Source organism: Aythya fuligula, chromosome 9, assembly GCF_009819795.1.
Source record: "Aythya fuligula isolate bAytFul2 chromosome 9, bAytFul2.pri, whole genome shotgun sequence".
NCBI lineage: Eukaryota > Metazoa > Chordata > Aves > Anseriformes > Anatidae > Aythya > Aythya fuligula.
Genome location: NC_045567.1, coordinates 1,889,070 through 1,910,329, shown reverse-complemented (window position 1 = coordinate 1,910,329; position 21,260 = coordinate 1,889,070). Strand labels below are relative to the sequence as shown.

General features: G+C 37.1%; 1 protein-coding gene across 1 annotated transcript in view; it reads right to left on the bottom strand.

Moving 5' to 3' along the window:
- SLC9A9 (solute carrier family 9 member A9) overlaps positions 1-19,819 on the bottom strand; it is a 217,796-nt gene extending 197,977 nt beyond the window's left edge. Inside the window, 6 exon segments of the mRNA XM_032193572.1 lie at positions 6,530-6,606; positions 7,278-7,313; positions 7,315-7,356; positions 12,365-12,514; positions 12,516-12,568; positions 19,469-19,819. Of these exon segments, the coding sequence (XP_032049463.1) occupies positions 6,530-6,606; positions 7,278-7,313; positions 7,315-7,356; positions 12,365-12,514; positions 12,516-12,568; positions 19,469-19,643 (533 nt within the window). The 5' untranslated portion in view covers positions 19,644-19,819.
- Positions 19,820-21,260: the final 1,441 nt, after the last annotated feature.

Here is a 21,260-nt window from a genome sequence, read left to right as displayed (position 1 = left end):
AAGCATTGCATAGCGTGGGCTGAAGTAGAGATCTCTCCCTCAGTCATACGCTATTCCAAATGTGTGATGCAGCCAAGAAGCTGGTGGTTGCAGAGGCACATGGGTGGTCTGAAGCTAGAGAAATAGGGGGTGGTGGTATTTGGAGGACCACATTGTGTGTCAATTCTTAAAGGATTCATTAGACCAGGGAAGGACACTAGGAGATCTAACCAGAAGTACCTATTCCTGCAGTAAAAAGCGTCTACTTTCATGGCAGTTGGAAAGAAGCTTTTTAAAACAACACCAAAATAAACAAACCAAACAAACATGCTCCTGCCCCTCGGTAGGGCTTTCCTTTGGGAAAAAATCTGGACTTGAGTGTTGTGTTTTTTTTTTTTTTTCCTATTTTGCAACAAATACCATTTGCATATTTTTCAAGAGTGCATTATTTACATTTTTTGCTTGCTTCCTAGAGAGCCTACTGGGTATTAAACATCATTTTGTTTTAGTCCTCTGGTATTACAGGTTCTGTTTGTCTCCCCAGCACACACCTTTAATGTTTCCCGATAATGCAAATCTTTTGATATCCTTAGATATGCTGAGGGTTCTCATAGAAGACACAAATAATTATACCCTGCTGTTCACCACATCTGTTTATGGAAGAAGAACCGTGTTTTCTGCATGATCAACTCTGCTGCAAGTAAACAATGTCAGATGTTTGTTGTGAAATGGCTACAAATACTACGACCTGAACTTGTAGCAACACATACTTGAATGCATCAAACTACTCTTAGAAGCATGTTCTAAGCATGCTCTGTGGGTGTTAGTGGCCTGGGAAACACTATTTATATCAGTATCTTAATTTAACTGAGCTCTTATCCGTAAGTTGACAAGTCATACAAATTAGATTGTTGTGTTGTTTTGTGTTGTTGTTTGTTTTGACATATAATATATATTGTTAATACTTATAACTTTTAGAACTGCTAGAGCTCTGAGAAGTATGTCTAAGAGAATGTCTCTCCCTTTTACTGCCTTGGACAATCTAGAACAGAATTTTACAAAATATTTTTAAACAAAGTGACAAGCAGGAACTACCCTTGCGAACTGCAGCTGTGAGTTGCAGTTTGCAGCAAACACAGGCAGCAGAAGAATTATTTTCGATTCATACTGACTGAAAAATCAGAGCTACCCACAATGGGGCAGTGAGTTATGCATTCACAACTAAACCACATCAATTCTTTTCCTGCTGGGGCTCAGGGTTCGGTTTTCTTTGGAGAATGCCTAGAGGCCCAAAAGGGTACCAACACAGGTATTACATTCAAATCAATGTCTTCTACTAATAGTTTTGTCTTTATTTCCAGTCATAGGCTGAATATCTGGTTTCAAAATGTTAATGGAAATTATTAAAAGCCAGACATCTGAAGCATGTTTCAGAGGGTTTTATCAGGGGAGGGCAAATGGTATCGGTATAGTTTTCCCTCATTTTCTCTCAGTTAATCTTTACAGCAACCATGCTACTCGAACACTCCCCCCTCACCAGTTCCTGTTTCTACCAAAAATAAAGATTTTATTCTTGCCTGTGAGTAGGTTAAGTGTTTGCTATTTACAGGCAGTGTATGGAATAAAGTTAGACCTGTTTTCATTACATCATTTGGGAGAAATGTGCGGTAGAAAAATAATCATAAAATTAGGAAAAAAACATTGTACATGAAGTAGTTCTGAACTAAAACAGAAATTATCCTCTGGGAAAGCAAGAGCTTATGTGGTATAACGGCTGATAATCATTGTAAAGGTAGTTGCTGTAGGTTATGGAGAGCTCCATAACAGAGGGATATTTTCCATTACACTTAATGTGGGTCCATTTTTTCTTGCAGAAACAATTTCCTAAATTCAGAAGACTCACAATAGCCACAGTAGATTCAAGCCAAGAAACATTTCATTTTGCTCTGCTGAAGCACAGCGCAGCTTCCAAGTTGTAAAGCTTGTTGTTTCTAAGCTCTGTCTCTCATCAGTACACCCCATTAGTATATTAGAGTAAGCTTCAGTTAGAAAGTAATATACAACATTCCCATAACCTAGCTAAACAACTATTCATTTGCCAAACTACCCAAACAATCTATGGAAATGGTAAGTGCAAAGTAAAATCATATCTCTAGAGTCATGCAGTGAGTGCTAAATAAACATAAGTGTTGCATGCTGATCTCCTCGGGCATACATTGCCAAAATTGTTAATGAAAAATGGAACCTGTACCTACTGAAAATATGCTAACCTGTCAATTTATCAATACTTCAACAGAGATAGTCCTGTCTCCTATTACTATGAAGAGCAAGCTACTTATTGTTGAGAGAAGGTTATAAAGTAAGTTTACTTTAGAGGAGGAAATGAAAACACATGCCTTTTTTTTTTTTTTTCCTTCTATTTTAAAGCACTGTGAGCAATAAAGGCTGTAAAGGCATAGTATTATTTTCTGTCTAGCTCTCTCCCCTTGTCAGAGACCTCAGCTTTGTATGCTTACACTGTTTTGTGGTTAAGCTGCTAGATTTTGTGCCAGATGTTCCCATCATCTGCAAGGTATTATATTGCCAATTGCACCCAGTGCCCATTAGCAAAATATGAATGATTGCCAGGGAAGTATCGAGATAAAAAGACAGTAAAGAAGTATTGAGACAGCAAAAGTAGAACAAAGGTGCAAAAGGCAGAGTATTTTGACAGAAGACTGTGAGTATCATAGAGAGCAGAACGAGAAAGGATAGGAAGAGCATGAAGCAAAGGGGAAAGAAACAGAGGAAGAGAAGGCTACAGACTACATAGGGAAGAAAACTACAAAGGGTAACTGCTATCTTCCAATCCAAGTGTTTCATCAGCTATGGTATCTCCAGTTTTTACCTCATTAATGTGGACGTGGATACTTCAAGTTTTATACCCAATTAAAATACAGTAGAGAAAATACTTACCTTGAGCTATTATTGCATTATAGGTTAAAGTGTGGTGTGTCCTTCCTCTTTGCCATGAAATTTAGAGGAAGTTGCATGCATCTGTCAGATTTTTCAGGGTACCTACATTTTTCAAATAGTGCTGCACGAAGAGGGATGGATTCTTTTTTTTTTTAAAATAGATAATTTCTAAATTATTGTCTAATGATTTCATCTTTGGAATAAATAAATTTTATACAAGATAATATCAAACTGCTAAGACAGAATGATATAAAACTGAAATGAGCTTTGAACAGGAGACGGCTATAATGGACTAGCATACAAAAGGGTGCTTTTTGCAAGAATGCCAGAATGAAAAAGTTGAATCATAAAGAGGAATGGAGTTCATGGAAAAAAAGTAATTGTCCACATTTAGCTTGTGTCATCTTACAGGGCTTGTGATTTTCTGCTACCAAGTTAAAGCTAGCCATAAATTTTCTAACTGAACTGCACACTTTTTAAAAATGACTAAGTGAAATTAAATAGGAAGGAGAAATCAAAAAGGCATCAGACTTTTTCTGGTGTGAACTGCTATGCTTTTACAAACTTTGCTTTGACTAAGCAACAGTGATGATCTTTGGACTGCCTTGTCCAAGCATTGATATTATCTGTTCTTTGTATTTCATGGTTTCATTGTCTTGAAAGCACAACTACTCTTTTTTTTTTTTTTTTTTTTCTTTTTCTCTGATTTAACCACGATTTATTTATTTATTTATTTATTTATTTTATTGAGCTTTATTCAAGCAAAATTTTCACTGCAGCCATGAAGGCATTTCAAACTTGGCCTAAGTTGTCTGAAAATGGTTTTGCTATTTGAGTTGCACACTCACAGGGCTTTAAAATTCCAGAAAAATGTGTCCTTTGCCAAGCCTACTACACAGGCTGGGAAAATGAGTAAATGACTGCAAACATACTGGATTCTGAGTATCTAAAATGGTGGTTTTGGCTTTGCAATATGAGAGAACCAAGTGAAGCAGAACCAAAAATCACCGATAAGGCCAGCTTTATGAAGTCCATGCTCCTATGCACAGACAGCTTGGCCCTGGCTGCAACTAGGAATGCTGATCTAAGAAGTCAAGGTGATTTCAAGAGGTAAAAATGCAAATCTTTGTACTCCCCTGACACTTGACATATGTCGCTCTGATGGGTTGTTATCATAGAATCATTTTTTTTCCAATTTCTTGGTCACTCTTCCAGCATCAAATAGAAAATATCTACCATTATCTACCATGTGAAAATATCATCAATTCAGGAAGATACATCCAATCAAATAACAGAGTTTATCAAAAATAAAATTAAGGAAAGAGAACACCATTTCTTGCTGAAGCAGCAGTTAAGCCTTTTCCCTGCTTCTTCATAAACAGTTTTGAAATAAATGTGGGAGAAAGTGTTTATTTGGTTGCCTTTTCACTCAAATTCTACACTGTTCCTCTTTCTTGATGCTGGAAGACTTTCACAGAAAAGCAAAGATTTACCACGAGGAGATGTGCACCATTGTAGCGCTTTGCCAGAGTGTTCCATGGCAACTTTTTAGCACTCATAGAGTCTGCCACCCTACAACTTCTGTTCCTGTTCTTTATTAAAGATATTTCCCAAGCTGAAGATATTCCTGGTTTACAAAGAGAGGTCTGGTCCTTCTTTATCAGCCGTACAGTCACTACAGCAGAAACCACAGAAAGAGGTCACAATGGGGTGTTTTGTAGTTCGCTGTGACAGGAAGAGCCCAGTCCCAATGAGAGGCTGCAGATACGCAGCCTATAGGTCAGAGCCTATATATGGATTGATGCACATATATATTGTTGTGCATATGTAATAAAAAGTAAATACATGTTTACTCACAGCTATGCACAAAATATTTATCTACAACAATGCAGTCTAGAAGTACCTCAGGATTCTGTCCTTTCTTTTGTACAAGAACTATAGTTCTTCATCCCTTCTCTCTGGGGAAAAGTTTTTCTTTTAGGGACTTATTTATAGTTCCTTCAGTAAAGCTTTTGTATTATCTTTCTTTCTTCTTCATGAGCTCATTGCCTCATTCTTATCCTGATCTGTTATGGTAGGCAAACATGTTTCACATTCTAATATGCCTTATTCTGAATATATTATGTGCCTTTGCTGCAATGATTCAGTGGAGCTGTGGCTTTGTAAGGAGCACAGTACAAGGCTCAGTGCTACTCAGTGTTTACTTCTTTACCTTAGGGTTTCCTGACTATGGGCTTGAACTCTGAATTGCTAAAACTAGTAGGAACTTGGTGTAATTAGATTCCATCTGCATTTACTCTGTTTTACATAAAATAACATGGGTACAGGAATGCTGACATTTGGAATTTAGGATAAACTCAATGTATTATATTTCTTTTAACAAGCTTATTGAAGCTGCTGTGCATTTTCCATTTACCAATGCCAATAAACACGTCAGAGCTCAGAAAGCAAATACATGTTTAAACGGCATCATTGGGCTGGACAGCCCTACTACTTTTCTGCAGTCCAACAGAGCTATTAGAAATTGTTTTTACATGAGTTTTCAATAGCTACAACAAGTCAGAGGAAGCACAGGAAGAGTCCTAATGAGATCCAGAACCACTGTTCACTCAGTAATAAGTCAGCATTTGGCTCAAATTGTTAGCAGAATGAAGATTTTTGCTGAACTTATTATTGAAACTTAGGCGGGTTACACCTTTCTTGGGCAAGAAAGAAGCAACTTTAATAGCTGGGGTCTTATTGAGGTAGGTATTAGTGCAAATAAAGATGGGGAAAGGATTTTTAAATGGTTTACGTTACTTTGATTGAGCTAATGCAACAAACAAAAAATTCCACATTGTGCCAGCCTGGAAATAACTAATCCATTTCTGACTTGCCAATCAGGCAAATTTTAACAAAATTAGAAAATTTTCACTTAGGAAGAATGGAAATGGAACAACATTTTCCACCCCCTCTTCTATTCTCCCTTCATCTTTTTCTGCAGAAATTGTTTAGTCATGCATAAATGTGTTCAGTCACATCAGCAGTATAGTCATACCATATGTATATATATCATATAGCTAAATTTGCTTATAATTTCATAGTGAGGTGTTTAGCATGACCTTCAACTAAAAGGTTTTACTTGGCCTTAGAAATGACTCCAGGATTTTACATTTATGCCACTATGTATTTGACCCCCCTCTTTTCCCCTTCCCTTGTGAGATTTAAAGTTCTTCCTCTTTGGTTATAGATTTGGTGTCCAATAAAAGGAATTCTGGTTAGAAGCATGGAATTTCAAAGGATAGAATGGTTCCTTTTCTTAGGAGAGATGGTTAAGGCTACAGTTGTAGAAAGTAGGGTCATACTTTGTATCAGTCACAGACCAGGAATGCAGGACATAATTTCCTGAGTGTCCTAGACAATTCTTATTGCCTGAGAGTTTCGTCTTTTTCAATCTCTGCATTTCCTGATAAAGTAATTACTTGATCTATTACACAGGTTGTGATTTATATGACCATGCAAAAGCCAGCAATTCTTCTACAGTTTAGTTTTAAATTGAAAAAATACAGAGCACTAATAATGATTTCAGCAATAATAGCAGAAGACATTCACTTACCCTATGACAATGCAGGAGATGGCAGTTCCCAAAAAGGCATAGGTTAAAATTGATCCTAAGTTACGAAAGAAATGTCTCTGAGGAGGAAAATTAAAAAAAAAAAAAAAAAGTCCTTTGTAATACAGTCAGTAAAAGAACATGCAAACCAAGTAGAAACACTGCATCCAGAACTGCCAGTCCATCCATTCTTTTTCTTGTTACAACCCATAACTCAGATATTAATGAAACAATATAGGCTACAGAAGTCATTTTGGAAGATAAGATTTCATTCACTTTTTGCCTCTTGGAGTGCCACTAAAATTCCCTCTTTTTATATATCTAGCCAAATGCCTCAGGGTCATTAACAGAAGTTCACACTGAAAGTATCTGTTGAAAACTGTATCATAACCTCCTCCCTGAAGCAAAACTAAAGTCCTGATCATGCAGTATATAAAACACAGGTGGGCTGCCTGCCTATTTGCAGTGTTACTAGATTCAAAGTGGCCTCTTCTGAAAACAGCAATGCCCAAGAGTTACAAACTGCAAAATCAAATCTTTGCACAGACACAGACACAGACACAGACACAGACACAGACACAGACACAGACACAGAGCAGACTGAGGACCACGCATCTTGCATTTTCCTCCGTTTTTGCCAAGTTCTTGCCATGCAATATGAAGTGAATCTTTTCTATGTTTCTGGCCTGTTGGATCTACAAAGCAGCAATCACATTCAGCCATTTTTGTAATATAAGAAAGAGGCACATACCTTCTTTAAACTATAACCAGCATGAAATATAATGGGGTGGCAGCAAAATGTTGAAGAATATGGAAGGATCAAATGTCATCTGCCAGAAAAGATGAAAGACATAGTAAAGACATATAAAATTTTCATTTGCTAGGATAGGTTTTAATTGTAACTTTTAGAAGAATGGTATTATGAGTTTTCTTATATGTTAAATGTGTAGTTCCTTACCGCTTATATACGTTAGAACACTAGTTGAATGTTTAAAGAAGGAAATCAGTCATGCATTATTTTATGGGGACTACATACTAGCAGTGTTACCTGTGATATTAAGTACTTGCACTGTGAGACCATCCAATTTGACAGTCCCATGCTTAATTCCTGGTTCTGATATAGACATGAATGTTGTGTCTCAATTCCCCACTTAACGAATGACAGTAACAGAAAAAGACCTACGATACCAAAACCAAAGTAGTTTTTCCTTCAAAGCACGTCTATATAGTTATAGACGGAGCTAGCTAATGTTGCTTAATGAGCTACTGGCTGTCAGCTAATATGTACTTTATCAAACCATGACACATGAAAATTGTGCACACCCTGACCATCTTCATAAGGAGATCTTCCTACATAAGGAACCTTCTTATGTGTGTAGGACAGACAGCCTGTGTCTCCCTTTTGTTTTTTAAGGAATGAGAATTTATTTTACTGCCTCCTTCAGTGTAAAGCTGAAGGTGCTGCATGGGAGCTTCACTGCAGGCATACATGGAAAGCACAGCCTGCAGCACTCACTGGTCCTCATCGAGCTCTCCTGAGCTCTCTCAGTGATCACATCTCTTGTGGACTTTTAATATAGTTTCCTACTAAAAATCGTAAAAGGCAGTATCACTTAAAACATACACAATTTATCTACAAAAGAAGTCCCCAAGAGGTTTCTAAATAATTGTATTCCAAGTTTTTAGTTTTGAAATTTTATGTTTTTATCCACTCTTGAAAGTTGCTAAGTAATTTATGCAGACTCTGAGGCCTCCTCATCTCACACAGAGTTCTATACAGATCATTGGAAATGCTACAGGCATGTGGTAGACAGCTGGAGTTTCATGAATATTGTAATAAACTACAGTTTATACAGTAATATTTATTTGCAGAGCTACAATAAAGATTGTCAAAAGGACACTGAGTCAATTTATCTTTTCTGTGACCATTTACAAAAAGCTCCTTAGGTATTTAAAGCACAACTGTGCATCTGTTTGAAAACAAACAAAACCTAACAAAAACCAAACAAGCAAGCAACCTCCCCTCCCCATATTAACACTGATAGAATCTGTCAGCTATATGTTGTATAAAGATTAATGGCTAACTTTGAGTGAACACAAAGAAAATATGTATAAAATATCTGCTTTAAGTGAGGTTCACATCAGGGTGTATTTGTCTTCTACCTTTTTAACATTGTTTGCCTTTGTGTTGCAAATAGACTGAGGTCCAATTTATTTGCACTGCCTCAACAACAGATTTGACAGTCAGTCAGTGATTGTTTTCTAAGTTGACTCTTATTTTATCTTGTCATTAACAAAATTTTAAATTGAAAACAAGGACATTATACAGCTTGGTTTTAATACTTAAGGAATAAAAACTGCTTTATAAGCTAAGCAGCAATCTGAACTGCAGAAAAAAATGATGTTTGTACAGTCTGTAAACATTGCCTAAGGAACTGATTTATTGTATTCTTTTTATAAAAGTAAAAACTTAATTTGTTTGCAGACAGTAACCAAAGAAACATTTTTCTCCCATTCCATTATAATTATTTTTTTTTGGAGAATTGTCAAGGCATAAGTTTTTATAGTGTCAGATCATCAGCTGGTATAAAATACCACAAATTTTTTAACCTCAGAGAAACTATCAGTGCATACCAACCACAGAGCTAGTTCATTATTTCCTCTTTCAGTTAGGTGTGGGATCTTCAAACTATCTACCAAAAGCTACGGGATGAAGTATTTAACCTGAATTTCACAGAGTATGTAAACACGATGAAGAGTTTTTTTGGTAAGAAATCATCTTTCTAAGCATTTAACCTAGAGTATGTTCAGCATCATTTTATCCTCCTTGGAAGAGATACTTAATTTTCACATTCTCCTGATGCATTTGTACGTGCATACAGAGAGTATCGATTTATGTTAGTCAGTAGTGAGCTCTGGGATTACCCTTCAGCAAGAAACTAAGAGAACAAGCTCCACCTTTAGAAATCTGCCAACTGTCCTCCTTTCCTCCTCTAGTGTGTTCCTGGCACAAAAAGGGGATCAATGAGTGGCATAAACCTGGGACCATAAGACCAGCTTTACACTGACAGAACCATCCCCTAATTAGATAGAGACAGACCTTAGAGTAGTAGAAAAAGACCGAAACACGACAGAAAATAGGAAGCATTTCAGTCACCATATCTCATTCTTTGTTTTTTTGACTGTAATTGTAAATATTTAAGTGTCATGAAACTGGAAAAGCATCTAGAGTACACATAAAGTGCATTCTTCACCTAACAGTATTTTATTAGTTGTGAAACACCTTTTTCTTTTTGTTTCTACAAAACCAATATATAAATACCTATTAAAATTTTAAAGTAATGCTAGAATGAGGATGAGTTTAGGCAAGGCAAAAAGTTCTATTTCAGCTGTCAATATGTTGTTCATATTTGCCTTCAACTTCAGGCATGGAGAGTGACAAAGGACAATGTTCAGTCACTGTGCTTCATTTCAAGTAACTTTCAATAAAACAGAATGCTGTTTTAAAACTGTGGCATTGCTGGAGAAGAAAAAAATGTTTAATAAGCCTCCATACTGTTCACTGTTCTGTCAGCAGCTATATCATATCAATACCTTTAAAAGAGACAGAACATAATTAGTGCAATGGCTTGCAGCTCCTTTTATTCAGATGAAATGATATATTAAGGCTACAGTATACCAGATGAATTATTTAGCTTCAGAAGAGTAAGAGCTGAGTACAGAATTACTTTTGTCTTCTTACTAACAGATAGGTTGATTTGATAAACAGGAAGTGAGAGCTCAGCCTTCCCTCCCCCTCCCCCCTTCTGCTAACTTTGAATTATAAATTAAAACAAACAAACAAAAAAACAAACAAACCTAGCTGGCCAATAATGTGCTGGCAATTTCAGCTCTTGATGGTAACTTCATGGAAAACAACAGAAAATGAATTTTCTTCACTCTGAACTAACAGTCTCAAATGTTAATTTTGGAACTAATTCATCAAATATTTTAAAATATTTTTCCATAGGTATCAGAAATTACGAATGCATGTTTTACTACTCAAAACTGTGCATCTAAAGGATTTGTATTTGTACATTACGGGACAGTCCATTATTTCTGATAAATGCACTTAATAATCCTTTACACTGCAGTCAAAAGGGGATAGCAGTTGTACAAAAAACAGAGCATGGTGTGATCATGTTTTCTTTTTGTATATCAGTGCTTTTGCCATGGCCACGAAGGCTGCCAGGCATTGTTTTTGTCTCCTAAATACTGTTGAATCCCTCCCTCTTTCCTTTCTTATGTATTTTCTTTTTACAGGGGCACTTGCCAGTTAATTTTAAGGGAAAAGGAGTGAAAATCTTAGCTGTCTGAGACCTTTCCTGTCATATAAAGAATTTCACAATTCACAGTGGAGACTTTTAAGAACTGGGACAATGGAAACGGGATTGGGCAATCCCTGTAACTGCAACAGGGACTTTTGTGGTGAGCTAGTCCTCCTCCTTTCTAATAACACAAGCTAGATTCAGTATACCATGTCTGATGAAGATGTTCAAATGTAATGATTAGTACATATGCTCTGGGAACTAAACACACGCTTAGACTAAGACAAAACCAATTGCAACCTATGAGCAGGAAAAAGGATGAAGACTCAGCAAGATCTGTCTAGTGTGACTACCACTGTGCCTTCCTGTCTCACCCACCACGGCTCTCCTAGCCTTGAATGTCTAGCTCTCTCAGAGAAGAGCAAGAGTCCAGTAGTAACTACAGGCAGGCCCACAATGGTCCTTCATTAGCAAGGAATTTCAGCAGATGGTTAAATCCAAATTCTGCCGAGATGCCCAGTGCATATTATAAGCATAATTAAAAAAATAATTGTATCATGATAACGGTATTATAACATTCTGATAATAGAATATATATTACTATAGTAGATAAACCATGATAATTGTTAAAAAGCAAAATAATATATAATGTTTTGTAATATTGTAAAAGCATTACTAAAAGCTTAGAACCTACATGTGAATATATGATATCTTTGAGCTTAAAATCTGGATTTTTAAAAAGCCCCTCTGCTCTCCTGAGTTCTTTAAGTTGCTGTCATTTTTAACAGAGTGACAATCACAGGAAGCAAATATTGCAAGGGTGGGAAATAATATAATAAATAAATAAAGTATTTTAATTATCACATATTGGGAAGAACAGAAAAAGGCCACAACATTGTAAGGGACTCTAAATCTTCTCCCACACTTCCATTTTTGCACCCAGCCTGACTTGATGCAACACTTTCTCCAGAAGCTTGGGGATAGCCAGTGAAATCCCTGCTGAGGACCTCTGTGGTGCTGCATGAATGAGTCAGAACATTGTAATGCATTTAAGCATTAGCAAAAAAACAACAACCAAACAACCAACCAAAAAATGAACACCTACCTATGGACATATAATGTTTACAAATTCAAATTTGTAGAAAGTAAACCTCCTCTGCTTATATTGCCAGAGCAAGCCATTCTTAAGACAGCAGACCAAGATTTCATTGGGGTTTATGAAGCTGTGATGGCAATGAACCCAAGGTAATGGCTGTGTCTGATCCCCTTGAACTCAGTGTCTGCAGGAGGTGGACCGTTCAGGCAATTATTCTGCAAACATGCAGCCAGTTGGATGCTGAGCAACTGTGAGATTTCTACTGTAACTTATTTCCTTTTTTTGTTCTCCTTCACTTTCACTTCTCACCTTAGATTCAAAGTAGCCCGTGTCTGTCATGTTTTATCTTGAAACTTGTTTTTCTCTCTTGGGGGTGTAAATAAAAGAAATATCTTACACAGTTTAGAAAAAATAAATATATATATATATATTTACCTTTTGAAGCATTGCATTGCCCTGGTGACCATTAATATTGTGATGGCTGATCTCTCTTTTGTATTGGTATTCATAGACCTGATTAGTTATATTGAGAAGTAGGGTGGATGGCCCAGATTCCAGCTTTTCACATTCATAAACAGTTCCATTTTTCAACATTTGATGCTTTTGTTGCATATCGTATTAGTAATCCCATTACAAGGCCTGGAGAGAAAAACAAACAAACAAACAAACAAAACAGATTCAGGTACCTCTGTGTATCTGATGTTGCACAGTTACTGACTTGGAAAAAAATGAAATTCTCTGCTCTTGCTCTGCTAAAGCTGGGACACCACTTTCTCAGTGTTTCTACCTTCACAAAGGTACATTTTTCTCAGTACTTCATGGAGGACCAGGAAATTTCTTCCAAAGCAGTCAGTTCATTAGAATAGTGATGTTGTTTTGCCACGTGCTCAGTTATACACCTATTTTTGTGATCCAGTTGCTGGAATCATTCTGGTACAGTTATTAACTGAGTTGTTAAACTGTTTTCAATAGATATTTAAAGGGGATCAACTGGTGCTGATTTTACACACTTCATTTTGGGGGTGGAGGGGTGGGTGAGCTCTGAAACCTATCCTCAGGGTCAGTCTGCTTTCTGTAGAAGACCGTGTGTTTATGAGACTATATAAACATGGAGAATACAAACAGAAGGAAGGAAAATCAAGTTTAGGATTAATTGGTTTATCTAAAATGTAGGGACTCGTCTAAGATAGACATTTTGGCTCCTAATAATTGGCTCCTGCAATTGCCCTCTGGAAGGTGTGATTCTTCACCTCTCAGCTCTAGTGGGAGTTTGAGTGATTACTTTAGGAGATGTAACTAATATTTAGTTAGATAACGTTACTGGAGATGATTTCCACCCTCAGAGACTTGGATGTGGTTTCAAATTTAATTTCCACCACTCCTGCATGTCCTAGGTGCTTTAAGTCCCATGTACAGGAACAACTTTTGCAGTTATCAATTATGAACACATTCGTAAAATGCTAAGAATGCTCAGATTAAATATTTATGGAAGGCATCTAGATGGATATACTTGCTATTGAAAAATAAGAAACAAAGTACAGAAAATAGCTCATAGGAATGGAAAGACAAATTTTTTCAAGTAATCAGATGCCATGGGTGATGAAAGTGACCGTGGACACCTGGACAGGTAAATGTCTTTGTTATTTTTCACATTCTGCACTGAGAGAGACCTCAGAACTGCCAATTTCTAGCAATGATGTAACACAAGCTTGTAGCTTCCTGGATTGATGCTACAACAGAGTAACAGCTGCACTGCCTGTTTAGTAGGCTCATGAATCTTCTTCTTTAGTATGACTGGTTGCTTTAAATGGTATAGGATTTAGATAAGCAGAAGAAAATGCCAAGACTACTTTCTGAAGTTACACAGCATTTGTGCAGTAGCTCAGATAACAAATCTAGCTGTAGTAAAAGACAGAATTCTGTCTCAGAATTCCTCAAAACTTTTTGGGAAAGCACTCATGGGAAAAGGAAAGGAAGCACTGCATGTACTTCTGTGAAATATGATTTCTACAGTGGTCAGTTCCAGATGTCCAACATCATGACTAAGAATTGAGGAAACCATTAATTAGTTAAAACAGTCAGGGTTTTCATCTTATTTTTATTAGTTTTCCTCTTGAAACAAACAAACAAACAAACCACATTTTATTTTCAAATTCATTTTCAAACACATTAAAAACTCCTCTTCATTTGATGCTTGGACAAGATTTGATGTTTCCACCTCATTCTCTGGCATGGAAAACTTTTTCCCTTTATCACTTCTGCACCTGTCACTCTGTCTTAAACTATAGCCTTGGTTCCAATCCTGTTACCAGGTATTATAAACTACTGTTTCCTACAACATTTTGAGATTCCTAGTATGTTCATAGCACATAGTATGAACCAAATTCTGTTTGATAATTTAAAAAATGAAAATAAATGTTATCAGTTAGAGTAACATAATTTTGTAACACTATAGGAAACATAATTAGTAACACTAAATTGATCAAGGGTGTCAAGTTTTAGACTAGGAGTGAAGGACTGTTCTTATTTGTATTCTGAGATGTGTTATCTTCAGCAGCAGTCTCAAGCTACCTCTGCAGGAATTTTCTGGAATCGAAACAAATGCAAATATTGTTGATCTAATCCTGCAAAATAGCCCTTGAGTATACATAAATCTATTTGCAGAAAAGGGATATTTTGAAAATATGATAACTGTAGCTGTAGAGAAATAATGATCAACATGGACTAAGAATTACAACCGGAATTCAAATCTGCCTTTGGATTTTCTTCTACAGCTTTACTTCTTACCCTCAGATGGAGTTCAGATTTAGATAATTTACTGAACCACCAAAATAATGAAGTGATAATGAAGACACAGAAATTGCAAGAGTCTTTAACAACATACATTTATTGGAGAAATAACATTAGAGCAGATTCTAATGATCAATATTCTTAGGGTATCTGGGGGTCTCTGAGGTCCCTCTTAGCTCTCAAGTGTATTCTATCATGTCTTAGATTTGAACAAAATGTGGCTGGGACCTGTAATGATGGGTCAATTCAGAATACTCTCAAGTGCTCTGTGGAAAGTTCAAACAAAGGCAATTGCTATATCACTACGTTATGCTGCAGGAGTCAATACAGGGATAGCATTCTTCCTTCGGTAATAGGAAATGTGCCAAGGACTCTCTATACAAACCCTGATGAATTAAAAATCTGGGAAGAGTGTATTTCATATTTTAGTAGGTACATCATTTATGGAATGGACTTACTCTTTGCCTTCCAATCCCCTTAAAACTTCAGGAGGTAGCTCTAAGTCCTCTTACATGAAGTTATTTCTCTCTCTTGGGCATTGTATGACCATGTTCTGCCATTACCCTTGTTTTGTTTTTCTTTTGGTCTCATCAGCTATGGAGCACAACTTTGAAGGCAGGTACAACTCCAGTCAGCCTCACCTTCACCCTGTGTTTCCTGGAGCTGAAAACAAACCAAGCTGAGAAAGCTCTTAAATGATGTTGCTGAGGAGCCTAGCAGATAAACATCACAGATCCTGTTGGTGTGGTGGTTTTTGGTTTTTAGATTTTTAGTTCAATTCTGGCTGCCTATTTGCAGGAGTTTTTTTTTAACTTAATCACATGTATCTGGTAACACCTGCATCTCCACCCTGATGCCTAAGTTCTGAGGTGGATCAGAAAGTTAGATATTTTATTTTATTTTATTTTATTTTATTTTATTTTATTTTATTTTATTTTATTTTATTTTATTTTATTTTATTTTATTTTATTTTATTTTATTTTCATTGAACTAGCTCTGGGCTAGTCCCCTCTACTGCACAGTGCTGTGACTTAAGTGTTATATGGGGAATTTGGGCACCTGATGTGGCTCATGAAGTATCTAAAGAAATCTAGCCCTACTGGAACTGAATTGTAGGCTTTAGAGATGCCCATCCAGTTTATTTAGAAACCTTGCATTGTTCTGTGATTACATTCCCAATTTGTCTGAGAAAGTGCTTACTCTTCAGGATTACAGGAAACATCTAAATATGTAAATTTTGCTCTTTCCCTTCAGGATAGCACAAAACTTTCACCTGCCTCCCTGATATACAGAAACCAGAAAGTAAGCTGAGCCAGCTGTTTGGGGTCTGTTTGTCAAAGCAAGCAGAGGAAACTTGTTCTCCAAGATACTGAAAAACAAAGGAATGAATGAATAAACAGGGCGGTCTGTGTTTTGTTTTGTTTTGTTTTGTTTTGTTTTTGTTTGTTTTGTTTTCTTCTTTGTGTGAGTAACTGACTTTTCAATTTGGTACTGAAACAAAACAACTGGAGTGTGTAAATAATTTCAAGGTAAACACCCTTGAAATATATATATACTCATATATTTACATCCATGACATTTTTGTTTGAAATAGTGTTTCAGTTTAAACTAAATGTAGACTTTTTTTTAAGGTGAGGGGAAACTAAGAAAGATTATTAATGTAAATATGGCTATATTTAGTGTAGAAACATTGCCTTGATTTAAAAAAAATCAATACATATCCATTTTTAAAGATTCTAAATGGATTATTTTCAAGTATGGATTTTTTTTTTTAGTTGAAACTGTTTGGCCAAAAGCTGCATTTTCCATAGAAGCTTATGCAAAGAAAAAAAAACACAACACTATACTTTAAATAGAACTTTCTATCAGGATGTTCTTAGTGTCCAATTTGTCTGTTCAGCATTTTTGCAATACATTTAAAACATCTTCCTGTTTTTGTATTCCTGTGCTTTCTTCCTGATTTTCTTTTTTCACTCTCCCCATGCCTTCCACTGCTATACCCTGACAGTATACTGCCCTCTATAAGTACCACTGACCCATCTATCATACTGTGGGACGCAGTCTTCAAAAGGTGGCTACATTATTCTGTCACTTGAAGAAAAATTTATAAGCTGCTTGTACTGCCATTCATGTATCTGGAAAATAGCTCCATGGGCGGAGTAAAGCAAATTTCAGGGGCAATATATTTATTATGAAACAAGTATAAAAGAGAATTCTTCTCATAATGAAGACCCCCCCCCCCCCCCCCCCCCCCCCCCCCCCCCCCCACCCCCCCCCCCCCCCCCCCCCCCCCCCCCCCCCCCCCCCCCCCCCCCCCCCCCCCCCCCCCCCCCCCCCCCCCCCCCCCCCCCCCCCCCCCCCCCCCCCCCCCCCCCCCCCCCCCCCCCCCCCCCCCCCCCCCCCCCCCCCCCCCCCCCCCCCCCCCCCCCCCCCCCCCCCCCCCCCCCCCCCCCCCCCCCCCCCCCCCCCCCCCCCCAAACCAAAAACAAACAAACAAACAAAAACACCTATGTGAAGCAGGAGAAAAACAGTTGTACCAAAGTCATTCAGGCTTAACTGTGCTGTGAGTGAAGGCAGGATTTACCTGACTGTGAGTACTTGGTCCCCTGTAGATTTTCCCCTGAACTGATTTTTCTCCTGGAGTTGCTGCAAATTGATCCTACACCTCTGTCATGACCTCTGAAATTCTGCTTTCTTTTTGTTATCACTTTTTTCCTGATGATAAAGATGCCCAAACCTATATTCAAAATTCTAAAGGATAGAAAGGACATCACCAGGTCTTCAGATCCTATGAAAAAACATTTTTCCCTGTTTGAAGGCTGCCATAAATAATGCAAGTCTAAATAGATTGTTTATTTGCAACCATGAGGAATATTTCCTTTATTCATGAATGTTTTAATAATTCAAAATCTCTGTCCTGATGGAGCACTGGTCTCTTAACTGATCAAAAGAATATCATGAGCTGGTTATCTTCATGATGGGCAGATTATGTTCTGGGCAGGCAGCAAAATGGAACCAGAGCAAACAGTAAAGTGGAAAAAGATAACTAAATCTCTAAATAAATACTGATTTATTTGTCTAATGTTGTATTCCCCCATACTTCATGTCTTTTATGGTATGCCTTTGTCTAAATTTTCAGCAATTGTCATCAGTTGCATGTAGGAGACATATAATATTAGGGGAAGCTATTTTAGAAGTCACCCATGCATGCAATTAGAATACTGTCATAACTTATAAATTGACCACAATAAAAATATTGCATGGTATCTTATGTTTTTTCCTTCTGACAGATTTTAAGAAAAATACAACAAGTAAATGTAGTTCGGTGGTGCTAGGCAGCCTGTAACACATAGAAACTGTTAAACAACAATCTGTGTGATGCCTGACAATGAAAACTATTGCATCTAACTATCATGTAATGAATTTCACTCTCAACTGTTCCAATGGAAGTGGTTTTCTATGCATGGCAGACTTCAGGATAGAAAAAGCCCCCCATGACTTTAAAATAAATGCAGGGCAGGTGAGAATTAGAGAACCCACTGCCTTTCCCACCCAGATTTTCGGGGCTCAGTGACTGGCTTAATACAAGTCTCTTGTTTACTTGCTTTTCCCTCAAAGTATCAAGTCACTTGTGAAGATACTAAGTGAAACGATATGAAATAGCCTGTGTTCTCGAAACATTTAAATATTGTTCATTTATTTAATAGTTTGAAAAGAATAAAAGGAAGACTGTGATCTTTAGCTGTAATAATCTTATGGAACTGAGATTATCTAAATGCTTCATATAGGAGGAGCAAATAAAGTTTGCCCCTATAGGGGACAGTTGTCCTTCTCTGTTGCAGGCTTGCAGATGAACTTCGGAAGTTTTGTGCTGTCCTGTGACATGATAAATATTCTTCAGAATATGCACCCTTAGAAAAACTAGTTTGGATATGACACTGCTAGAGTATATGAGTTGCACAGAACAGAACAGTCAAAATAGCCTGGATTAAGGTGTATAATGACTAATATTTTGACTATATTATACATACCACCATACATGTATGTGTCTAATAATTACAGAAATAGTAATCGCACACTTGAGGAAAAGTGAAGTGATAGCAAGAGAGAATGACCAGATAGTCATTATACACTTAAGTGTATACCATTAAACCAGCGAGTACTTCCAGTAGGCAATGCGGAAGGTTCTACTTGAAAGTGATACACAATATTGCCAAACAGCACAAAAGAAGATTAGAAGTGGACAGGCAAACTGAAATTACAGTACAATGATAACAGTCAGAGATGACTTGAGGCATTCTTCATAGCCTGCTTCATAGCCTGCACAGCAGAAAAAAAAAATACAGAAGTCTCAAAATAGTTTAAGCCTTATTAGATAACATGGGTGGATTCACAAAGCTCCCTAGTCTATAACCTTTGAATAACCTTAGGCACACTAAACTTCTTTCACTGTGGGTGTTTTAATTGTAAATTTCCTACTTCACAAAGTGTCATTCAGTGGCTGTCTGCCCATACAGGAACATAATGCAAACAGGGTGAGGATAAACAGCTAGTGTTAGTCACTCTCTTACCAAGCAACCTGTAGCAACTTTAAAGAGGTGGTGTTACAGTACATTTTACTGCCCAGTTAGGGGGCTGATGACACTTCATTGAGTGTGTTTTCTGAGCCTTCTGAGCCCACATTTGAAGTGCCTGATGATAAATATGCAGCTAGTTCCATGTTAAACTGGCACTTGAATTTATACTCACCATAAACCATAGCTCCTCCAGTTTCATGCAGAAAGCGGAATCGATGTTTTTTAAATAACCAAATCGTTAATATGGTAAGAATGAGCAGAAAGTTAAAGACGAGCAACTCCACAGCTCCCTGGTGATAAAACTGATCTTCATCTTTCACTGATGCATATTTTTTCAACTTCTCCATTTCATGCCCTTTATGAAGAATGCAAAATAAAAGAAAAAAATCACAGAGGAAGGAAGGTGTAATCACCTTCAGTACAAAGAAAGGTTCAGACACTACAGAAATTCACTGCAAGCACATCTGCTTGATTTGCAGCCTGACTGTGAAGTGCCCCCAGCTCCGAATTCAGCTGGATTCTAGTTACAGCTTCCTGTTTCTGTCTTAAAGCCGCCCGGTCTCATTTCTAACATTACGGTGCATCGCTGGACTGTGCTTGCTCTGGCTCTAGATGCACAAATGGTCTCCAAGGCTTAGACTCTGCCAGTTTCTCAAATCTTGTGAAATTTAGGCTGTGTTCATAAAGCTTGTTCCTGTAACGCAATCTGAAGCCTAAAAATCTTATTTGGTTTTGATATTCTAGAGGGAAAAACTGAAGTTACGAGAATGACATAGCAACCTTTGCTAAAAGAATCTTTCCACTCTCTCACTTACAAATGCAAGCAAGTTGAAGGTAGGAGTTAAGTACAGTGCAAAGACAAGAAAATGAAGTAATGAATAAGGATTTCAAGGTTTAGGCCCTGAGCAGGCATCAATCCTGTATGTAGCAGAGGTCTCTATGAAAGCAAAGGTCCAATAATGTAGAATTGAAAGTACCTTAAAAAAATCAAACAAATAAAAACAGTAGAATTTACTTTCCATTGTTTTCTGCTGTTTGCATATTTTCATTTACATTACTCGAGCCAGGAAAACAATAGAAACCGTCTTACTATTTGTAGCTAATCCCTAATCCTCGTTGGAATTTTTTCTGTCCTGCCCTAAAGCTGCAATACATGTCCAGTGCTGGAGAGAGGGATTCCAAAGAAACTCTCATCTTCAATTCGTCATGGGGAAAAAAAATAAAATAATCTGCTTCTCAATAGAACAGGATAGTATTTTCCTCACTATTTTCCTTTGTCACAATTTCATGAAATTTATTTCTTACAAACATTTTGGGCCAAACTAAGCTGTATAGTATACATTCCAAGTGAACAGATACTGTATTCCCAAGGTGAATAAAATAGAAATAAATACCTAGATACCCAAACTCTTGGTAATTTCAAGGCTGTAGCTCATAAGAGTATGAGTATTACTAAGGAGGTGCTGTTTCAATCTGCAATGTTTGGGCAGCTTGTTTCAGTGCTGTGCCACCCACCAGTACAGAAGTGCTTCCTGATGGTTAGACAGAACCTCTCATGCCCCAGTTTGTGCCCATTACCCCTTGTCCTGCCACTGGACACCACTGAAAAGAGCCTGGCTTCTTTTTAATTCATGCTTTTTCTTCACTTAGCAGATTAATCTTTTTTTTTTTTTTTTTTTTTTTTTTGTTTTTTTTTTTTTTTTTTTCAGTCTCTGTCACACGTTTTACTCTGTCCTCTTCACGGTTTCACTGTGTTCTCTCTTTTGTGTTTCCCTTATTTTTATTTTTCCTTCTGTAATTTTACCAGATAATTTGCAGTCTTAGTCAGGATCAAGTCAGAACAGCATTCTGAACTGATTATCTATGGAGTCTCTTTGAGATAAAAAGTAGTCAAAAACCAGATGATGCTTCCCAAATTAATGAACCATCCAACTCAATCTGAATTTATATGTTATTCTTTCTTT